Here is a 19,275-nt window from a genome sequence, read left to right as displayed (position 1 = left end):
ATTAAGGAACAAATAACCAGAGGGCGGGCAGACATCCATCTGTGAATAAATAACAACATTATTAAAAGTAAAACCAATTCTAGCTGGTTTGAGGAAGCTTTATTAAAAAAAAATAAATTTACTTCAACCCCCTTTATGGGAGAAAGATGTTTGAGAAAGAGAATTGCAGTGTAAACTGGGTCTTCTGAGAGAACATTCCAGGTCAGAGAATAGCAGAAAGGACCCCAGCCTTGACCCCAGCCTGGGGAGGTGGGGACAAGAGGCTGAGAATGTCCATGAACCTACTAGTTCATCTTTAGCTCTTTGAGATGTAAGTGACTACTCAAGTATTTTAAGAAACAGCATGTTTGTTAATAAAATAATTGGCAATAGTGCAAGAGATGGGATAGAGGGAGAGAATATGCTCCAGGAGTTGGTAGGAGAGTTGAAAGAAGGTGAGTTACCTCACTGAAACATGTCCAGCACTGCTGGGTCTGATACTGTAGATTTGAGGAGCTTCCTGCTACTGACTCAGCATAAATTGCAGAAGTGTCAGGTTCTGGGGAAAGGCCGCTTTTTATTTTGGAGCACCTAGCTCACCGGTCTTTCTGTGCGCAGAGAAAAGCAGAAGTGGTGAAATGACACAAAGCTTTTGTTTCACTCTGAGAGGGAACTCTGGCAGGGGAATTCAGTGGAGTGAACTTGCTTTAATCATTAGTTCCAGAAACAAAGTGACGGGGCAAGTGGCTTTGTGAAAAGCCTCTAAAGGTGGAAGACAGGACGAGGGAGTGTCAGAGCTCGAGAACGTTTCTGTAGTCCGGGTGACTGCCGAGGAATGCCGCTCACTGTTTTCTTCTTTGCAGATGGACTGGACAGGAACGAACTGCTGCCACTGTCCCCTCTTGCCCCAACCATGGAAGAGGAACCCCGGGTTATTTTCGTGTCTGGTGAAGAGGACCCAGAAAAGGTAGAAGCCAGGAAGAAATCGGAAGAGCTAAGGAGTTTGTGGAGAAAAGCTATACACCAACAGATTTTACTACTTCGAATGGAAAAAGAAAACCAGAAACTTGAAGGTTAGCCATTCAAACAGGGCTACATGATACGATGCTGTTCTGGACACGGTAGCCCCACACCCCGTCCCCGGCTCCCGCTCTCTCTCAGGCGGTAGACACACTTTTTACTACATTGTCTACTCATTATACCTGTTGGTTGTTAGTTCATTGTTGCTCTCACATAGAAAAGGTCAGTAAAAGATATTTGCATTTTTCTTTCATCTGTTTAAAGCTACAGGCACCCATTGAGTGTATTTGGGTAGTAAGACATTAAGTTCATATAGGGTAGGTGTTTATTTAAAATATAACTGGAAGTTTGATATTATGGATTTTTCTTTGAAATGGTGATAGTAAAATTCTCTCTTTTTTTTAATGTGACTTTAAGTCCTTAGGCTAACTCTATTCCTATAGGAGAAATAGACCTATTTTAAATAAATTGGGCTGTATGGATTATTCATAAATACCTGGATTACTAGGATTATGAGTAATTATGGACTTACAAAATCATTGTTCCTGCTTTATGTTATTACTTTGTAAATTTTTCACATGAATAATCATATTCAAATCACTGAATTCTTAATTGGATAACTCATAATAACTGCTGTGCTATTCTATTTTTAGTATTTTATTTTGCCATAAACTTATTGTACTAAGTTTATGATGCTTTACGATTTGTTTTTAAAGCTTTGAATGACTCTTACTTACCCCAATAATTATAGGCCCACTCACAAGATTTGCAGATAGTACTGAAATTAAAAACAGAAAGTATGAATGCCATTATATTGGCCCGATCTTTTAACTTAAAAATAACTTGTTTTTCACATTTATAAAATAAATGATTTACCCTAAATGGGCTCTTTGACTTTTATGATTCTTAGAAAATGAACAATCAAGGCTTTTGTCTGACTTGTTTTGACTATTCTGTCTTCTAAATAGCCTTTCAAATACAGTATTTACATTTCTGTATTCATCGTGATCTACCTTAAGATTCCTCTTCTATTATCTAAGAGTCAATATTTAAATTGAGCAATGTGCGTAGTTCACAGATACAATTGTTTATTCATTTATTTTAGCAGAATGAAAAGTACTAAGATTTTCAATATCAATAGGAAATAATTTTTTTCTTTATAATTATAAATGCTTTATGCATTGCTTTTAATCCTTGAGTGATTGAGTCTGGAGAGTTCCTTGAGCTCAGAGTGTGGAGTGATCCCTGAGCACTTTTGGTTTTGAGTCCCCAAAGCAAAATAAATTAGATGTTGGATGATCTACATTACCTATCCACTTGTCCTTCTGTAGACTTGCAAAGGAATTGAATTCATGGTTTTGTACTTATTGTTTGGGGGCAACATTTATTGATGCCCTTGGGTTATGTCTGGCTCTGCACTTAGGAATTACTCTTGGAGGTGCTTGGGGGATCATTGGGGATGCCGTCGATCAAACCTGGGTTGACTTCATGCAAGGCAGGTGCCCTGCTTGCTGTATTATCTTGCCGGCCCCCATGAATTATTATTTCTTCAGCAGTTATTTAATTCTTGGACTGATGCATAAGTAGAGAAGTTGAAAATGTTATGGTTATCGTTTCTTTAAAATAGTTAAAGCGTGAGATTATATTTCATTAACAACTGGAATATGATTTTTATGTTAAATGTCATAAAAATAGAATTTAAAATGTCAAGTAGAATTTTATGTTAAATATCAAAGAATAGCTCTAGAATCATAGACTACTTGAACTGAAATGACCTTAGCACGGGGCTGGAGTGAGAGTACAGTGAGTAGAGCACTTGCCTTGCTTGCATTTGGCCATCCAGAGTTTGATCCCTGGCATCCATTATGGTTCCCCAAATACCACCAGGGATAATTTCTGAGTGCAGAGCCAAGAGTAACCCCTGAGCATTGTCGGGTATGACCCCCAAATGAAAAAAAAATTTTAAAAAAATAACCTAGATGATTCTTCATTCTGCATTTTAGTTAGTGCCTGACTTGGGATGCAAGGTATTAGCCAAAGGTCAGGCAGTGATGAACTGGTAGAAAATTCACATTTATATAGCATGATTCTTGAACTTTTTCCTTTGTATTACAGTATTTTTCCATTCTGTGTGTTAATAAGAGAAAATAAATATGTTTTAATACAAAGGATTATAAGTGTACTCTGAGTTCAGTTATAATTATATGTAAATTGACAGAATAATAGAAATAACATGTAGAATAGTTGACCAGAAACATTTCTTAGTACTCTATTTCTGTATTAAAGTAAAAATGACATAAAAACGAGTGCAATCCACTGATCCATCCATTCTAGTCAGTACGTATTTTTTTTTTATGAGAGTGGGGGTGTTTCGGCCCACTCCTGCCAGTACTCAGGGATTATTCCTGGCTCTGCTCTCAGGGTTCACTCCTTGGCAAGGCTCTGGGCTTTGGGGACCATACGGGTTATTGGGCCTTGACCCTGGTGAGACAAGTGTCCTTACCCACTGCACTATTCTCTCCATCCAATGGGCATTTAAAAAATATTTTTTTTAATTAGTGAATCACTGTGAGGTACAGTTATATGTACCTTACAATCTTTCGCGCTTGTGTTTCAGTCATACAATGATCGAGTACCCATCCCTCCACCAGTGCCCATTTTCCACCACCAATGGTCCCAGCATGCCTTCCACCACCCCCCACCCCCGTCCCCTCCACCCCACCCCGCCTCTGTGGCAGGGCATTCCCTTTTGTTCTCTCTCTCCTTTTGGGTGTTGTGGTTTGCAATAGAGGTATTAAGTGGCCATCATGTTCGGTCTAGAGTCTACTTTCAGCACGCATCTCCCATTCCGAATGGGCCCTCCTAGCACCCTTTACTTGGTGGTTCCTTCTCTATCTGAGCTGCCGTTTCCCCCAGCATGTGAGGCCAGCTTCTAAGCTGTGGAGCAATCCTCCTGGTACTTATGTCTACTATTCTTGGGTGTTAGTCTCCCATTCTGTTACTTTATATTCCACAAATGAGTTCAATCTTTCTATGTCTGTCTCCAATGGGCATTTCTTGATGCTTCTTTACATATGCTACTTAACTGTCTGAGTGAGAGCAGACATTAAGAGCTCTTACTGAATATCTTAATCTCAGAATCCGGCTTTTTGGGTTATAGCCAGCAATGCACAGGGGTTACTCCTGGCTCATGCACTCAAGAATTAACTCCTGGAGGTACTCAGGGGACGATATGGGATGCTGAGAATTGAACCTGGGTTGGCCGTGTGCAAGGCAAACGCCCTACCTGCTGTGCTATCACTCTAGCCCCTGGATCCATTATTTTATAATTAATGTTTTAGAGAAGATAGAAGAAAAAGAACTTGATAAAAGTTCATGTTTTTATATGCCATTGCAAAAAAATCATTACAGAGTTTTATGTGGGATTGGTCTTATTATTAGATTTAATAGACCCACTCCTTCTAAAAAAGTTTTTGATTATCATAGAGAAAATAAAAAAAATATTGGCAAGCAAATTTAAGCTGTGTTAGAAAGCCCCCTAGTGGTATTCAGAAGGAATACTTTTGTAGTGCAATTTATCTTTTCAACATGTCTGGACTTTTAAATCAGAATGTTTATTGCCCTGCTTAAATTTCTATTACAAGATATTGTAAGTCTTTTGAACTGGTTTCAGGCACACTAAGTAGAGAGTAATACTCATTCTGCTATTGTCTTTGTGCTGTCGAGGACTTTGGATGCATTACAAAGATTTGTGTTGCAGAAGGTAAGGTACTTGCTGCTCCTTGGTCTGGAATGAAAACAGTTGATTGGACACAGTCCTGTTCAGAGCTATTCTAAAGAAAAAGAAAAAATATGCTTGCATGATTTTCTTCCCTTTGCCCTGTTAGAATAAATTATTCAAGATAAAGTCCAATTCTAATTTTTATTTTTTTATTATTTGCTTTTTGGGTCACACCTGGTGATGCACAGGGGCTACTCCTGGCTCTGCACTCAGAAATCACTCCTGGCGGTGCTCAGGGGACCATATGGGATGCTGGGAATTGAATCCACCAATTCTAGATAATGGTTGCTTTCGTAGGCATTTCCTTTTGATGGATTCTGGGCCTTAGACCATTGAATGATAATTTCATATTATTTTTTAAAATGAAAGTTGTGTTAACATTAGTAAAATGAATTGCCTCTTTCTATTAAAAGAAACAGGAATGTGGAACCTAGTGTTATTAAGACTAGTGATAAAATCTGAAAACACCAAGAATGTGTTAGTTTATCATGGTCACACATTTCTTGAATCAAGACTAGCGTGAGACATTATCTTCTCATATATGTCGGAAATAAAACATTAATTTTAATGATGTTGAAACAATAAAAGCAATAGCTTCTATTACATTTGTTAGAATATTGTATATATAGAAAATGTATATATAGCAAACATGGCTTGGGTTCTATGCCTAGCAGAGTTATCATCTATAAGGTGTACAGATTAAAATATCCTTAGCATCCTTTTCTGGTATCTCTTACCTTCAGTATGAGAACATTTCAAATAGTCTCAAATTATTTTCTTTGAGAAATTTTTTGTTGTTAGATTTCTTAAAAGGGATTAGAAATAGAAGTCTGGCAAATATGTTCTAAATACTGTTTTTAAAAGATGTTTATCTCATGTAAATTCTCTTTTTATTCCTTAGCAAGCAGAGATGAACTGCACACTAGAAAAATTAAATTGGACTACGAAGAAGTTGGAGTATGTCAGAAGGAGGTCTTAATAACCTGGGATAAGAAATTATTAAACTATAGAGCTAAAATCAGATGTGATATGGAAGATATTCATACTTGTCTTAAAGAAGGTATGCTAGACTCAGTAATCTTTTTAGGAAGACTATAGAGACCTTTTGGTTTGTGTAGTTGATGTATAACTGCTGTGTTTGCACTTGTTTATTAAAAAGGGAAGTCATTTGTTTCTGCTTCTACTTAGTAACTAATAATGGATCTATAGATCTCTCTGTTTACTCTAACCGGTTCCTTTTAGCTCTGTGTTTACCCTAGGAAGAACATGTACATTGGAACTAATCTTTGATCATGTCCATTAAAAATAATTCAGACTTACAAAAATGATGTATTTTTCTTTCTTTTTCTTTCTCTGCTTTATTTTTTGATTTTTCGGGCCATATCTAGCAGTGCTTCGGGCTTCCTCCTGGCTCTGAGCTCAAGGATCATTCTGGGTGATATTTAGGGACTCTATTTGGTGCTGGGGACCAAACAGGGGTGGCTGGATGCAACCCCTGTACTGACCCACATTTGAAATATTTTGATTATTTGTTCAGGGCTGGAGTGATAGCACAGCGGTAGGGCGTTCGCCTTTCATGTGGCTGACTGGTGTTCGATTCCTCCGCCCCTCTCGGAGAGCCCAGCAAGCTACCCAGAGTATCTCACCGGCACGACAGAGCCTGGCAAGCTACCTGTGGCATATTCGATATGCCAAAAACAGTAACAACAAGTCTCACAATGAGAGACGTTACTGGTGCCCGCTCGAACAAATCAATGAGCAACGGGATAACAGTGACAGTGACAGTTCAGAAGTGACTTAGATGTGTACATGTGTATTTATATGTCTATTGTATTCAGCTACATGCATGAATTTATAGACTTATATTGTAATCAATTTTTTTAGTTTTCCTTCTATTCATTAGAAATTAATCTTTATCTTGGAAGAGTTTCTTTTTCTTTTTCTTTTCTTTCTTTTGGCTTGGGGGCCATGCCTGGCAGTGCCCAGGTGCTACCCTCAGCTCCGTGGTCATTATTGTTCTTGCTGCCCCTCGGGGAACCAGGAGCTAAAGGGGATCAAACCCAAGGCTCCTACCTTGCTCAGCTCAGCTCTACAAGATGGCTGATATTCAACCATGATAAACGTTAAATGAAACTTAATGGGTGAACATTTTAGTTGTAATTTCTGTGACTATTGTATTTATTTATTTATTTGCTTTTTGGGTCACACCTGGCGATGCACAGGGGTTATTCCTGGTTCATACACTCAGGAATTACTCCTGATGGTGCTCGGGGGGACTATATGGGATGCTGGGAATCAAACCTGGGTTGGCCGCATGCGAGCCAAATGCCCTACCTGCTGTGCTATTGCTCTAGCCCCTCTGTGGCCATTTAAATAAATGGAGAATTTTTTGGGTACGGGTAAGCTGGGTATGAAGAAGTCCCAAGGGCTGCGGAGTTAGTGCACACATTAGCGTGAGTCTTAGAGCATACGTCTAACCAGCATGCTCAAGGACCCTTGTTTGATCCCCAGTGCTGCATGTCTTCTGAGCACTGAGAGTGGCCCTGGTGGCCCAGCAATGCCAGTCCTGAGCAGGACTGTGCCCTCAGATGGGCACCGAACAGTTGGGTTTACTTCGCCAGGCTGAGCATCCATACAGTAAGTACTGGAACAGCCAAAGTAACCTGATAATGGTTCTTATGTTAAAAGCCGATGAGAAAGCATGAAACTGTTACATAGTTTAAATTAACTTAGCTGTCCTTACGGGAGTCAGAGGTTGCTCCATTTTCCTGGAAAATATGAAATGTTACAGATTATCATTGCGTGCTTACTTGGGAGACAAAGTAGTAGTTAATAGAAAGTGTGTGAGGAGTTGCTGGCACCATTCCTGGGTTTAAATTTTAGGAACGGGCATGCACCTTGTCATTTCTTAAAGGATACAGTATACACTTCTATGCATTCAGTACTATAATACAATAAGGAGGAAAGGTCCTTTCCTTCTTCTTTCCCTCTCTCCCTCCCTTCCTCTGTTGTATTTTGAGGGGTCCTGTGCCTCTGCCCCATAGAGTGACGCTCAGGGGTAGATTATCCTAGTTTTTGCAATTGGGGATCACCCCAGGCAGTGATTCAGGAGCATAGGTGGTACCCGGCGTTGGAACTGGGGTCAGCAGCAAGCAGGGCAAGCACCTTACCCACTATACTATTGCTCTGGTCCTCACTAATTTTTGCCTCTTCCTCCTTTGTATTACCTGTTCACAAGGACGCAAAACTATTTTGGGTTCCAGTTTGGCCTGTGAAATATGCTCAAGCCTTTTCTAGATTCCCTTTTTTAAATCTCTCTACAGAGCCTGGCAAGCTCCCCGTGGCATATTGGATATGCCAGAAATAGTAACAAGTCTCACAATGGAGACGTTACTGGTACCCACTCGTGCAAATTGGATGAGCAACAGGATGACAGTGACAATGACCTTTTCCCCACTTACCATGTCCCTTTCCTTCCACTTCCTCTTCTCACTTTGTCCTTCTTCCCCATTTCCTGTCCCCAGAATTTTCACCTGTATGTCTTTGCCAGGAAACTGTGCCGGCTGGAGCTTCCCCTCAGCTCTCAGTTTTGATAGCATTTCCGAACGCTAAGCAGAATTCACTGGTTTTTGCCTCCTGGTTCTTTCATTATTCTTACCATAATTTGTACGGGTCTATTTCATATTTCCCTTGTTCCACTACGGCAGACCTAACACCTCACAGAGCATTCTGTACAAGTTATGCATTGATGGGGTGAATGAGTGGATGAATGTAGGAGTGAATCACACTCATTTTTCCTGAGAATGAATTTATTCCTCTCCAGGGACAAGGTATCTTCAGGGCTATGCTCCATACCCTGCCACATATTGGGCGCTCGTTTAACTGAAGTGAATTAGGTTTCTGTAAACTCATCATGGATTAATGTGTTGCCTTCTAACGGTGTGTTTGCTTATTCAACTGTGTGTCAGAAGCACAGTGACTCCTTGGTTGCTCTTCTTCTTCTTCCTCTTCTTTTTTTGTTTTTTTTTTTTTTTTTGCTTTTTGGGTCACACCCAGCGATGCTCAGGGGTTACTCCTGGCTCTGCACTCAGGAATTACTCCTGGTGCTTGAGGGACTGTATGGGATGCTGAGAATCAAACTGAGGTCAGCTCTGTGCAAGGCAAATGCCCTACCCACTGTACTATCACTCCAGCACAGCCTTGGTTGCTCTTCTTAAGGAATTTGTCATCTCTGGGGGAACAAAGCAAATATAGTACATAGCTACCTTTGATTGAATATGTCAGAGTAACCATTTGAGTATGTGGAAAGGGAGCAATTACTCCTAGAGACGCTTGGGAGCTATTGAGTAGAAGACTAGTGTTCAGGTTTGTCTACAAAGGAGAAATAGAAATGCTTTTCCAAGGGGCAATCCTTGGAAATCTCTAAAGCAAAGGTGAAAATACCCATGAGCTAGCATTTGGCAGGGAATCAGAGGCAATGGATTTAATAAAAAGGTGGTTTAGAATTGTAATGTGACGGGCCTTACACAGTATGTCAGTGAGCTACAGTGTTACAGTGTTGGGCCAGTACTTTCAGTTCAGAAAAACTGAGTCATATTCCAAACATGACTGAATACCATTAAACCTTCCTTTAGCTTGCTGGAGCTCATGAAGCTATTCCTGATCCAGTTTGTCTGGACAGAAAAGAGGGAAATGAAATTCTGTGCTCTGAGTTCTTTCCACTGCTTACATCATATACGTTCACATACAAAAAAGTATTTTTTCGGGCTGGAGTGATAGTACAGCAGATAGAGCATTTGCCTTGCATGCAGCCAATGCAGTTCAATCCCCTGGCATCCCATATGGTCCCCCAGGCACTGCCAGGAGTAATTCCTGAGTAATGAAACATAAACAGAGGTAATGTTTCATTATATATACTATCTTTTTTTTTCCCTCAAGGGTGAGTTGTGTTTAATAGTTATGCCTTTTATAGTATTTAAGTCTTTCATTATCTTCTAGGAATACTATTTTATAGTGTTTGGTTCCAGAATTCTCTTTTACAAAATTACTTGCTGATCATAAATATTGATTAGCATTTGTTACTAGCTGCAAGCCACTTAAAATGTAAAAATAAGCAGTAATACATTTTAGGCTTCCAGTAGTTTCTGAAATCAGTCTTCCAAAGTTCCAACTCTAAATTGCCACTTTGTAACTAACACACTTAAACAAGTTACTTACACTCTTTCAGCCTCAACTTCCCCAGCTGTAAAGTGGAGATAATAGCAATTGAATCTTTTGCAGGGTTGTTTTCGTTGCTCAATAGGGAGGCAGCCACCGTAAATGTCCTCTGACGTGCTCCATCAGATTGGCTAAGAGTAGTGCCATTGTCATCACCGATTTACTTGAGGGGTTTCTCTTTAGGGCATTAGTAGCTTCAGGATTCAACAGGTCATCATAGAGTTCCAGACAGTAGACGTTCTTGCTGCCTCCTTTCAAGCATTCCATAGTCAATGAACTATTTCTTGGCAACTCTGTCCCAGCAGTCTAGACCTTACTTACTGGTCTGTTTGATTGTAGGAGTTCCCAAAAGTCGCCGAGGAGAAATATGGCAGTTCCTAGCATTACAGTATCGTCTGAGGCACAGATTACCGACGAAACAGCAACCTCCGGACACGTCCTATAAAGAACTCTTAAAGCAGCTCACAGCCCAGCAGCATGCCATTCTCGTGGATTTAGGTATGTTCATTGGTTGCTCCTTGCGAAAGAAGCCAGTGGGCCCCTTTGCTGAGCTTTTGGGTAGCTTTCTGGTTGTGGTGTGGATGAGCAGGCCTGTTGCTCTCTGCAGAGCTGCTGCTCACCTCGTCCTTCCCTGGACGGCAAGTATCTCTGCTTGAAGAGAGCGCAGACGCCTCAGCCTCAAATGGAACTTTCATCTCAGACTTACCCTTCGTAAAGCAAGTCCTCTTATTTTGGAATCATTATAAAGATCATTGCTCTAGGTTTCTATTTTAGGAACTATTTACTATTTAACTAAATACTAATAACTGTTTACTATTATTGGAGATAATTTTTTTAAGGAATCATCATGAGATAGAGCATTAGAAAATTGTTTATGATTGCGTTTTACTCATGCAATGTTCCAACATCCATCCCTTCACCAGTGTAATTTTCCAGCACTAGTCTCCCCAGTTTTTCTCCCACCCCTTCAAGCTACCCCCCTCCAACACCCCAGCCTGCCTCTACAGCGGGCACCTCTCTTCTCTCTCTCTTTCATGTGAGGCATTATGGTTTGTGATACACATGCTAAAAGGTTATCATGTATGTCTCTTTACCTGCTTTGAATACTCAGTTCTTGTCCAGAGTGATCATTTCCAACCAGTATTGTCATAATGGATCCTCCTCTATCTTAACCACCCTCTGGAGATAAATAATGCTTACCCCAAGTCATACTGGCTGTGAATTAGGTTGGATAGATGAAAAATGAGCATCAAAATTTCAAACGAATTCTGACGTTGGCAGCTGTAGGATTTAACTTTTTTCTCTTTTTTTCTTTCTTTCTTCCTTCCTTTTTTTTTTTCATCATGCCCAGTGATGCACAGGGGTCACTCCTGGCTCTGCACTCAGGAATTACCCCTGGCGGTGCTCAGGGGACCATATGGGATGCTGGGAATCGAACCTGGGTCAGCCGCATGCAAGGCAAATTCCCTACCCACTGTGCTATCCCTCCAGCCCCTTCTTTGATTTGTTGTTGTCATTGTTGTTGTTTGTTTGTTTGGGAGCACCCAGCAGTGCTCAGGGCTTACTCCTGGTTTAGTATGCAGGAATTACTCCTGTCGATGCTCAGGGGACTATATGGGATGCCAAGAATCAAACCCGGGGTTGGCTGTGTACAAGGCAAATGCTCTACCCACTGTACTATCACTCTCGCCCCAGATTTAACCTTTCACAGACTCGGTATGCAAGGACATATTGCTGAAAAATAATCTTTTGTCACCTTTAAAAGATAAGTGGCTCACCTGGTAGAGCATGTTCCTTGCATGCAAAAGGCCCAAATTCCTGGGTGGTACCCCACGTCTGTCCTCCTCCCCATGCTGCCCAAGCAGTCTTGGTTACTCTCTGAGCACCACTGTGACTGAGACTGGTGACTGCCAGCACCGTTGGTCTAGATGCTGGGTGTGACCGTAGGCTGAGCTCTGCCAGGATTGTCGCTGGCCCCCTGAGCACCCCTGAGTATGACCCCTATAAAATTAAATTAAAAAGTGGAACAGGGCCAGAAAGACAGTATAGGGTACCATTATGCTTGCCTTTCAGGTGGCTGGCCCCGGTTCCATCCCTCACTCTATATGTTCCCCCAAGCTCAGAGCCAGGAGGAACCCCCAAACCAAAAAATACATCATCTCTAACATGCCTTATTTAAAATTTGTTGATTAGTAGATTAAGGATTAGACATTTCCATTTGATTATTTCATCCATATCCCTAAAAGTTGATATAGTGAAGATGGCCATATCTGTTATTTGAGCCATTTGGGAAAACATGGGATTATCTTATAGATGTGGTTATATTCAGGCATGTGAAAATCACTGGCTAAAACCTAGGTTTCCGATGATAGCTTTTATTGGGAAAGATCCAGTTTAGTGAGTTATTTTTTGGGAAACTAATAGAATTAATTAAAAATAATTTTACAAACAACTGGAAAACTTTAGTTCTTGTTACTGAGATTTGAGGCAAATTGCTTTGCTGTTCGAAGTTTCAGTCTTCTCTCTTAAATGGGTACATTGACTTTGGTAATTCACACGAATTTCTGTAGATCTGTGTTATATGGCTAGAAATAGATGCAAGACTAGTAACTGGGTTGGTGCCTTAAAAGTTAATCTGGGGAGCTGGATCAATAGCACAGCGGATAGGGCGTTCGATTCCCAGCATCCCATATGGTACCCTGACCACTGCCAGGAGTAATTCCCGAGTGCAGAGCCAGGAGTAACCCTTGAGCATCGCCGTGTGACCCTCCTCCCTCCCCCCCAAAAAAGAGTTAATATATATGCCCTAATAAACTGGAGTTGTTAAGGTCCTATGAAGAGGGGAAAGATTTCTTTCTGACCATAGAAAGTCTAGTTAGAAAAAATATGGAACTAGAATTAATGTTTTAGATACACAGTGGGTTTATAGCAAATGAGCTCTGAGACACAATTTTGATCATTTTAAAATTGCTTTAGGAATAGTAACCTGTGTTTGACTCTATGAACAGTAATCTGTGTTTCCTTTGTATGTTCTTATTATGTTCTCAGATCTTTCCCTAACTTCCTCTGCAGAACAAATCTTACCAGTTCTGGGGTGAGAGGGAAAGTTACTTTTAAGCATATATGGTAGAAAACATTGCGAATCTGGTATTCCTGCAAGTTCTGACGGACATGCTAGTAGATGGCACCTTCATTTTTGTGGCACAAGCAAAGTCCCATGCGCACGTATATAGCTGCAGTGATAAGGATGGATTTGTTGCAGTAGAACCAGTTTTTTTGTGATGCAGGACTAACTGTGTCTATGGAGATTTTAAACCTGAAGGTGAACTTCACAGATGAGTATGAGACCAGAGTCACCTCTTTTTTTTTTTTTTTGCTTGTCCTTTAAAGACATACTGAGTCTTTTAGGATACACTTGAGTGTACTCTATTTTTTAAATTTTTTAAATTGAATCATCAGTTTAGCTTCATGAATTATAACTGAATGTGAGGACTGAGAAAAAGCTTAAAATGTTGTTATATTTTTTATGATTTATTATCAGTAAATGCTTAATTTTGCATAGCTATTTTATATCTCTAATACTTGGGGTTGCATAAGAATTTTTTATTCTTAGAGGGATCGTGGATAGAAAAAAACACAAGAAACCTTGGTCAACATGATTTTGAACTAATTTATATATAAAATAGAGAAAAAGAACATTTTAAAAAAAATTTCCTTGGGGGCTGTAGAGATACTACAGTGGGTAGGGCATTTGCTTTGCACGCAGCTGACCCAGGTTCGATTCCCAGCATCCCATATGGTCCCCCGAGCACCACCAGGAGTAATTTCTGAGTGCATGAGTCACCTGTGCATCGCCGGATATGACCCCCTCAAAAAATTCCTGACTAATATTATCTCTCTCTCTCTTTCTCTCTCTCTCTATATATATGTATATATATATATCCTTGATATATATATATATATATATATATACCAAAACAACCCCCAAAAGTCCATTATGTGTCATATTACAAAAAATAACAAATAAGTCTGCTTATATTATAAAAAATAACAAATAAGTCTTATACTAAGATTTTTTTTTTTTTAAGATTTTTTTACTTTTTTTTTCCCCCTCCTTTTTTGACTTGCTTTGTTTTGTTTTGGGACCATACCTGGCTATTAGGATTTACTCTGGCTCTATGCTCAGGAATCACTCCTGATTCTGTGCTCAGAGTAGCATTTGCAGTCCTGGGAATTGAACCAGGGATCTGCAATGTTATAAGGCAAGCACCTTACTCACGATACCATCTCTAAGATTTCTTTTGAAATAGTATGATACCTTTTAGAGAATTCTGACTTCAGTTCGAAGCTGGTTTTAGGATTTGCCTTACTTTTTAGGCAGAATGCATTTTATGTTTTATTCTTCTGGAATCTCTTCTGGATGCACTTTTCTTTTTTTTTTTTTTTTTTTGCACTTTTCTTTTCTCTTTCCTTTTCTTTCCTCTTCTTTTCTTTTCTTTTCTTTTTTTCTCTTTTCTTTTCTTTTCTTTTCTTTCCTCTTCTTTTCTTTTCTTTTTTCCTTTTGGGTCACACCAGGTGATGCTTAGGGGTTACTCCTGACTCTACACTCTGGAATCACTCCTGGTGGTGCTTGGGGAACCATATGGGATGCTGGGAATCGAACCCAGGTCGGCCGCGTGCAAGGCAAACGCCCTACCCACTGTGCTATTGCTCCAGCCCCCTGGATGCACTTTCCTTCATGATTTTTTCCCTAGAAAGTGGTGCTGGTTATGTTCTGCCATCATACATGTGGAGAGGTAGGATTTGGGCTTTGCTGGAAAGGGACCTTGAAGCCCATTGAGTATATGCAGTAAAGTAAGTCTTCCTGGTTGGGCAGAAGAGTTTTTTTTTTCCCTCCCTGAAGAAAATCTCTGAATTACTTTTTTGCCCCGCTGGTGTTGGACACTCCAGGGCATTCCAGAACCCCCACTCTTATTTCTCTGCAGGAAGGACGTTTCCAACTCACCCCTACTTTTCGGCACAGCTTGGGGCCGGGCAGCTGTCCCTCTTCAATCTCTTAAAAGCATACTCCCTGCTGGACAAAGAAGTGGGCTACTGCCAGGGCATCAGCTTTGTGGCAGGGGTGCTGCTTCTGCACATGAGTGAGGAGCAAGCCTTCGAAATGCTCAAGTTCCTCATGTATGACCTGGGCTTCCGCAAGCAGTACAGGCCCGACATGATGTCGCTCCAGGTAAGACCTCGGTTCTAGCCAAAGGCTTAATGGAAATCTTTTTTTTTTTTTTAATTTATTTTATTGAATCACCATGTGGAAAGTTACAAAGTTCTCAGGCTTATGTCTCAGTTATACAATGCTTAAACACCTGTCCTTTTATCAGTGCCCATATTCCACCACCAAAAAAAAACAGGAAAAAAAAAACCAGTACACCTCCCACCCCCCACCCCCCACCCCCACCCCCACCTGCATAACTGATAAAATTCACTTCATTATCTCTTTACCTTGATCACATTCCATATTTCAATACAAAACTCACTGTTGTTGTTGGGGTTTCAACAGAGAACTCACTATTCTTCTTGGAGTTTATCCCCCCAAAATATGGCCCTATTGACAAGGAAACATTTGATAATTCATTCTCCACTAATGAGAATGAAGAGATATAAGGTCACGCAGCCGCGGTAGCGGCCGCACGGTTTAGGATTTCTGTGTTTTAATAATTAAGTACATGGAGATTTAAGTGGGAAATTTCATCATTTCCCTTCCTGGGGCAGCATAAAGCAAAAGCTTAGTTCACAGTCTGGGGACATGGCTGCGAGAACTTGCTGGATTCAGAAGTAATCTAGCTGGCTCTGGATCTTGGTCGTTCAGCAGCAAAGCGGCCGTGCAAACGCATGTCCACCCGGGTCGAATCTCGGCGGAGCGAGAGCCGGAGCCAGTACCGGCCCCAGCCCGAGACTCTTAATGGAAATCTTAATGGCAGTCCTCAACTTGAAGAAAGTTTGGACCCCTTATCTTGGAATTTGGATTAATGCAGGGACATTTTATTCTTTTATTTTTGCTTTCTGGGTCACACCTGGTAATGGACACTTACTCCTGGCTCATGCACTCAGGACTTACTCCTGGCAGTGCTGGGGGGACCATATGGGATGCTGGGAACCGAACCCAGGTCAGCCGCGTGCAAGGCAAATGCCCTACCCGCTGTGCTGTTGCTCCAGCCCCAGTACAGGGAAGTTTTAGTTCACTGTTTCAGTGTGGACTTTTACAAAATGTTTTTAAGGGGGGGGTAATAATGGTCTACAAAAATGGAAATGTTCACAAATTTTAGAGTATAAAGTTACCACGTCACATCAACCACTGAAGTTCCAGATACTTCCACCACTTTCCATAGGTGTCATTTCCCTCCCACACATGTCACTCTCGGTGACTTCATTCTAGTTATTAGAGTCTAAGGGCTTGTTTTCATTTTATACTGTCCAGCCCCTAGCTTCTTTATATGCCATCCGTGGATGAGATCATTCTCGGTCTTTCTCCTCCTGGATTTTGCTAAACCTTTAAGTGTTTGATATGTATACACAGTAAAATTATTCTATCCAATACATGAAGTGAACAAGCAAGCAACTGTAGAAAGGCAGTGGGTACTCTGGTTTCTTTCCCCCAAGTCTTAGTGTTACTTGAGAGAAGATACCAGGGCATCTTTATTTATGTTTCCTCAGCTTGACAGAGAAAAAGAATCATAGCTGTTTTACTTAAAGAGGCCATGCTTTTTGGATCACACCCGGCGATGCTCAGGGGTAACTCCTGGCTCTGCACTCAGGAATTACTCCTGGCGGTGCTCAGGGGATCATACATATGGGATGCTGGGATTCGAACCCAGGTTGGAAAACAAACGCCCTACCCGCTGTGCTATCGCTCCAGCTCCAAGATGCCATGGTTCTTCTTGAACTTTGTTCTCCCTCCACCACCACCTCACCCACCATCAGATAGACTGAAGGTCCTTTGTTTTTCAAATACTTATTATGCCACTGGTTTCTAGGAAATGGTTTCTGCTTCGCACATCCTACGCTGTGCCATTTTGTCTATAACATACAATCAAATGAAGAAAGATTTCTTCTCGACCAATGATGTTTTGTCATTGAAGTTTCATTCGGAGGAAAATCGAATAATTGTCTTTCTATTTGCCCTTTCCCAAAAAGAAATTGATGGTAAACATATCTTGAAGGAAGAAATGTTTCAAATGTTGGGAGAAAGTATCACTGTATCACTGTATCATGGTATCACTGTCATCCCTTGCTCATTGATTTGCTCGAGCAGGCACCAGTAATGTCTCCATCGTGAGACTTATTACTGTTTTGGGCATATCGAATACGCTACAGGTAGCTTGCCAGGCTCTACCATGCAGGCAGCATACTCTCAGTAGCTTGCTGGGCACTCCAAGAGGGACAGAGAAATCAAACCTTGGTCGGCAGCATGCAAGGCAAACACCCTACCCGCTGTGCTAACGCTCTGGTCCGGGAGAAAGTAAAATTCTTGAACACCTGTTTTGAGAATCTTCATGTTAACTTCTGAATTACCATCCCTGCTGAATACAAAATACCTTTGATGAGCTGCTTTCTTTTGATTTTGCTAATGAGACTTGTTGGGTTTCTGTGTTACCAAAATACTACTTTAAATTAGAAGAGAAGCAACTATTTCCTTTTGAATTTGTAAATTACCTGAGGGAAATACTTGATCTTTTTCTATAAGACTCACTGAGGCAAATACCTTATTTTTTTGTTTTTGTTCTATTTTATTAAAGGTTTCCTGTTTCACTGCAGTCCTATTTCTTATTTCTTAGCTCTGACCGCCCGTGGTTCTTAAAGGCTTCCCTTTTATAGTTTGTGTGGAACACTATTTCCCAAAGATAAATGTTATATAGTAGATAAAAGCCCCCAAATAACCATGTTTATATTTAATACTAGAAGGTGTTTTTTTTATTTCTGGAAAAGTCACGTGACATTTATTATTGTGTTCTGGAAACAGTTGTTGAGTTTGTAATCTAATGATTATTTAAATATACTTTTATACAGCTGACTGAGCCAGACTTCAATGATTCCTTTTAATAAATGAAATTCTGAGATGAGAGATAGCACAGAGCGTAAGGCACTTGCCTTGCATGGAACCCCAGTTCCATCCTTGGTGCCACATGGTCTTCAGGTGAAGCCCTGGAGACCTCTCGTGCATTGCTGCAGTGACCTGGCTGTCTCTGGTGCCAGAGTCCAGTGGCACAGTGTCCTCAGGCCTTTGCATTGAATCTTTGTCTCTGTTGACTGGGAATTGCCAGAAGGGAGCCCAGAACTCCTAGCACCATTTGAGTGACATGCCACTCCAATCCACTCCCCAGGACAAAAAAAAAAAAAAAATTCACCCCCAGTACAAAAAAAAAAGATTCTGTTAGATTTTATTGAAATACTGTATGTATGTCAAATCAAAACAATAAACTGGTATAATTGATCAATGGTTCAACACTGAATCTCCCATGGTGTGAATAAAAATTTTAGTGAAAGTACAGTTCACAAATTTGTTCTTTACTCCTTGACTTGGATGATCACAGACACAAACGTTTTGAAGTTATAGGGCTGGAGTGATAGCACAGCAGGTAGGGCATTTGCCTTGCACGCGGCTGATTCGGATTTGAATCCCTGAATCCTATATGGTCCCCTGAGCACTGCCAGGAGTAATTCCTGAGTGCAGAGCCAGGAGTAACCCTGTGCATCGCTGGGTGTGACCCAAAAAGACAAAAAAAAAAAAGTTTAGAAGTTGCTGTCTGCTGTCTTTGATCTTTGTTCACAAATACTAGTCATCAACTCAGTAGCCAAATGAAATATTTTTTCCTAGTGCCAGAAACATAAAAAGTGCACTTCCCCCCTCCCCCCCTCTTTTGCTGTAGTCTGCTTTAGAAAAGCTAAGCTTCTGGGGTCCAGGGAATTAGAAACTCTGGTGGTGCTGGGCTCTATAACTCACATCTCAAACTCTCCCAGCTCTGGAGTCTTTTAAATCTAGCAGGTCTAAAACTGGACTCCCTCATCCAACCAAGACCAGGTCCAGCAAACAGACAAATTTTGCTTTTGAATTGAATATTTTAAGGTTTGCTAGAAAGATGGTTCTTCTGAGTTTGTTCTGAAATTAGAGGAAAATTCCTTAGCCCAGACAGTTTCGATTTATTTGCTAATGCAGTGTCTTCTGATGCAAGAAAAACCACTTTTTCCATCTCTATAAACACACATAAAGAAACTTGCTCTTTAGG

General features: G+C 40.7%; 1 protein-coding gene across 3 annotated transcripts in view; it reads left to right on the top strand.

Moving 5' to 3' along the window:
* Positions 1 to 19,275, top strand: part of TBC1D4 (TBC1 domain family member 4) — a 208,104-nt gene that overhangs the window by 174,138 nt on the left and 14,691 nt on the right. For all 3 annotated transcript variants that reach the window (XM_055123679.1, XM_055123678.1, XM_055123680.1), the window contains 4 exons: positions 843 to 1,052; positions 5,682 to 5,840; positions 10,337 to 10,495; positions 14,983 to 15,227. In XM_055123679.1, coding sequence (XP_054979654.1) covers positions 843 to 1,052; positions 5,682 to 5,840; positions 10,337 to 10,495; positions 14,983 to 15,227 — 773 coding nt within the window. The remainder of the gene's footprint in view (positions 1 to 842; positions 1,053 to 5,681; positions 5,841 to 10,336; positions 10,496 to 14,982; positions 15,228 to 19,275) is intronic.

Source organism: Sorex araneus, chromosome 1, assembly GCF_027595985.1.
Source record: "Sorex araneus isolate mSorAra2 chromosome 1, mSorAra2.pri, whole genome shotgun sequence".
NCBI classification, from domain to species: domain Eukaryota; kingdom Metazoa; phylum Chordata; class Mammalia; order Eulipotyphla; family Soricidae; genus Sorex; species Sorex araneus.
The sequence above is the reverse complement of the archived record's forward strand: the minus strand, read 5'-3'. Positions and strand labels throughout refer to the sequence as shown.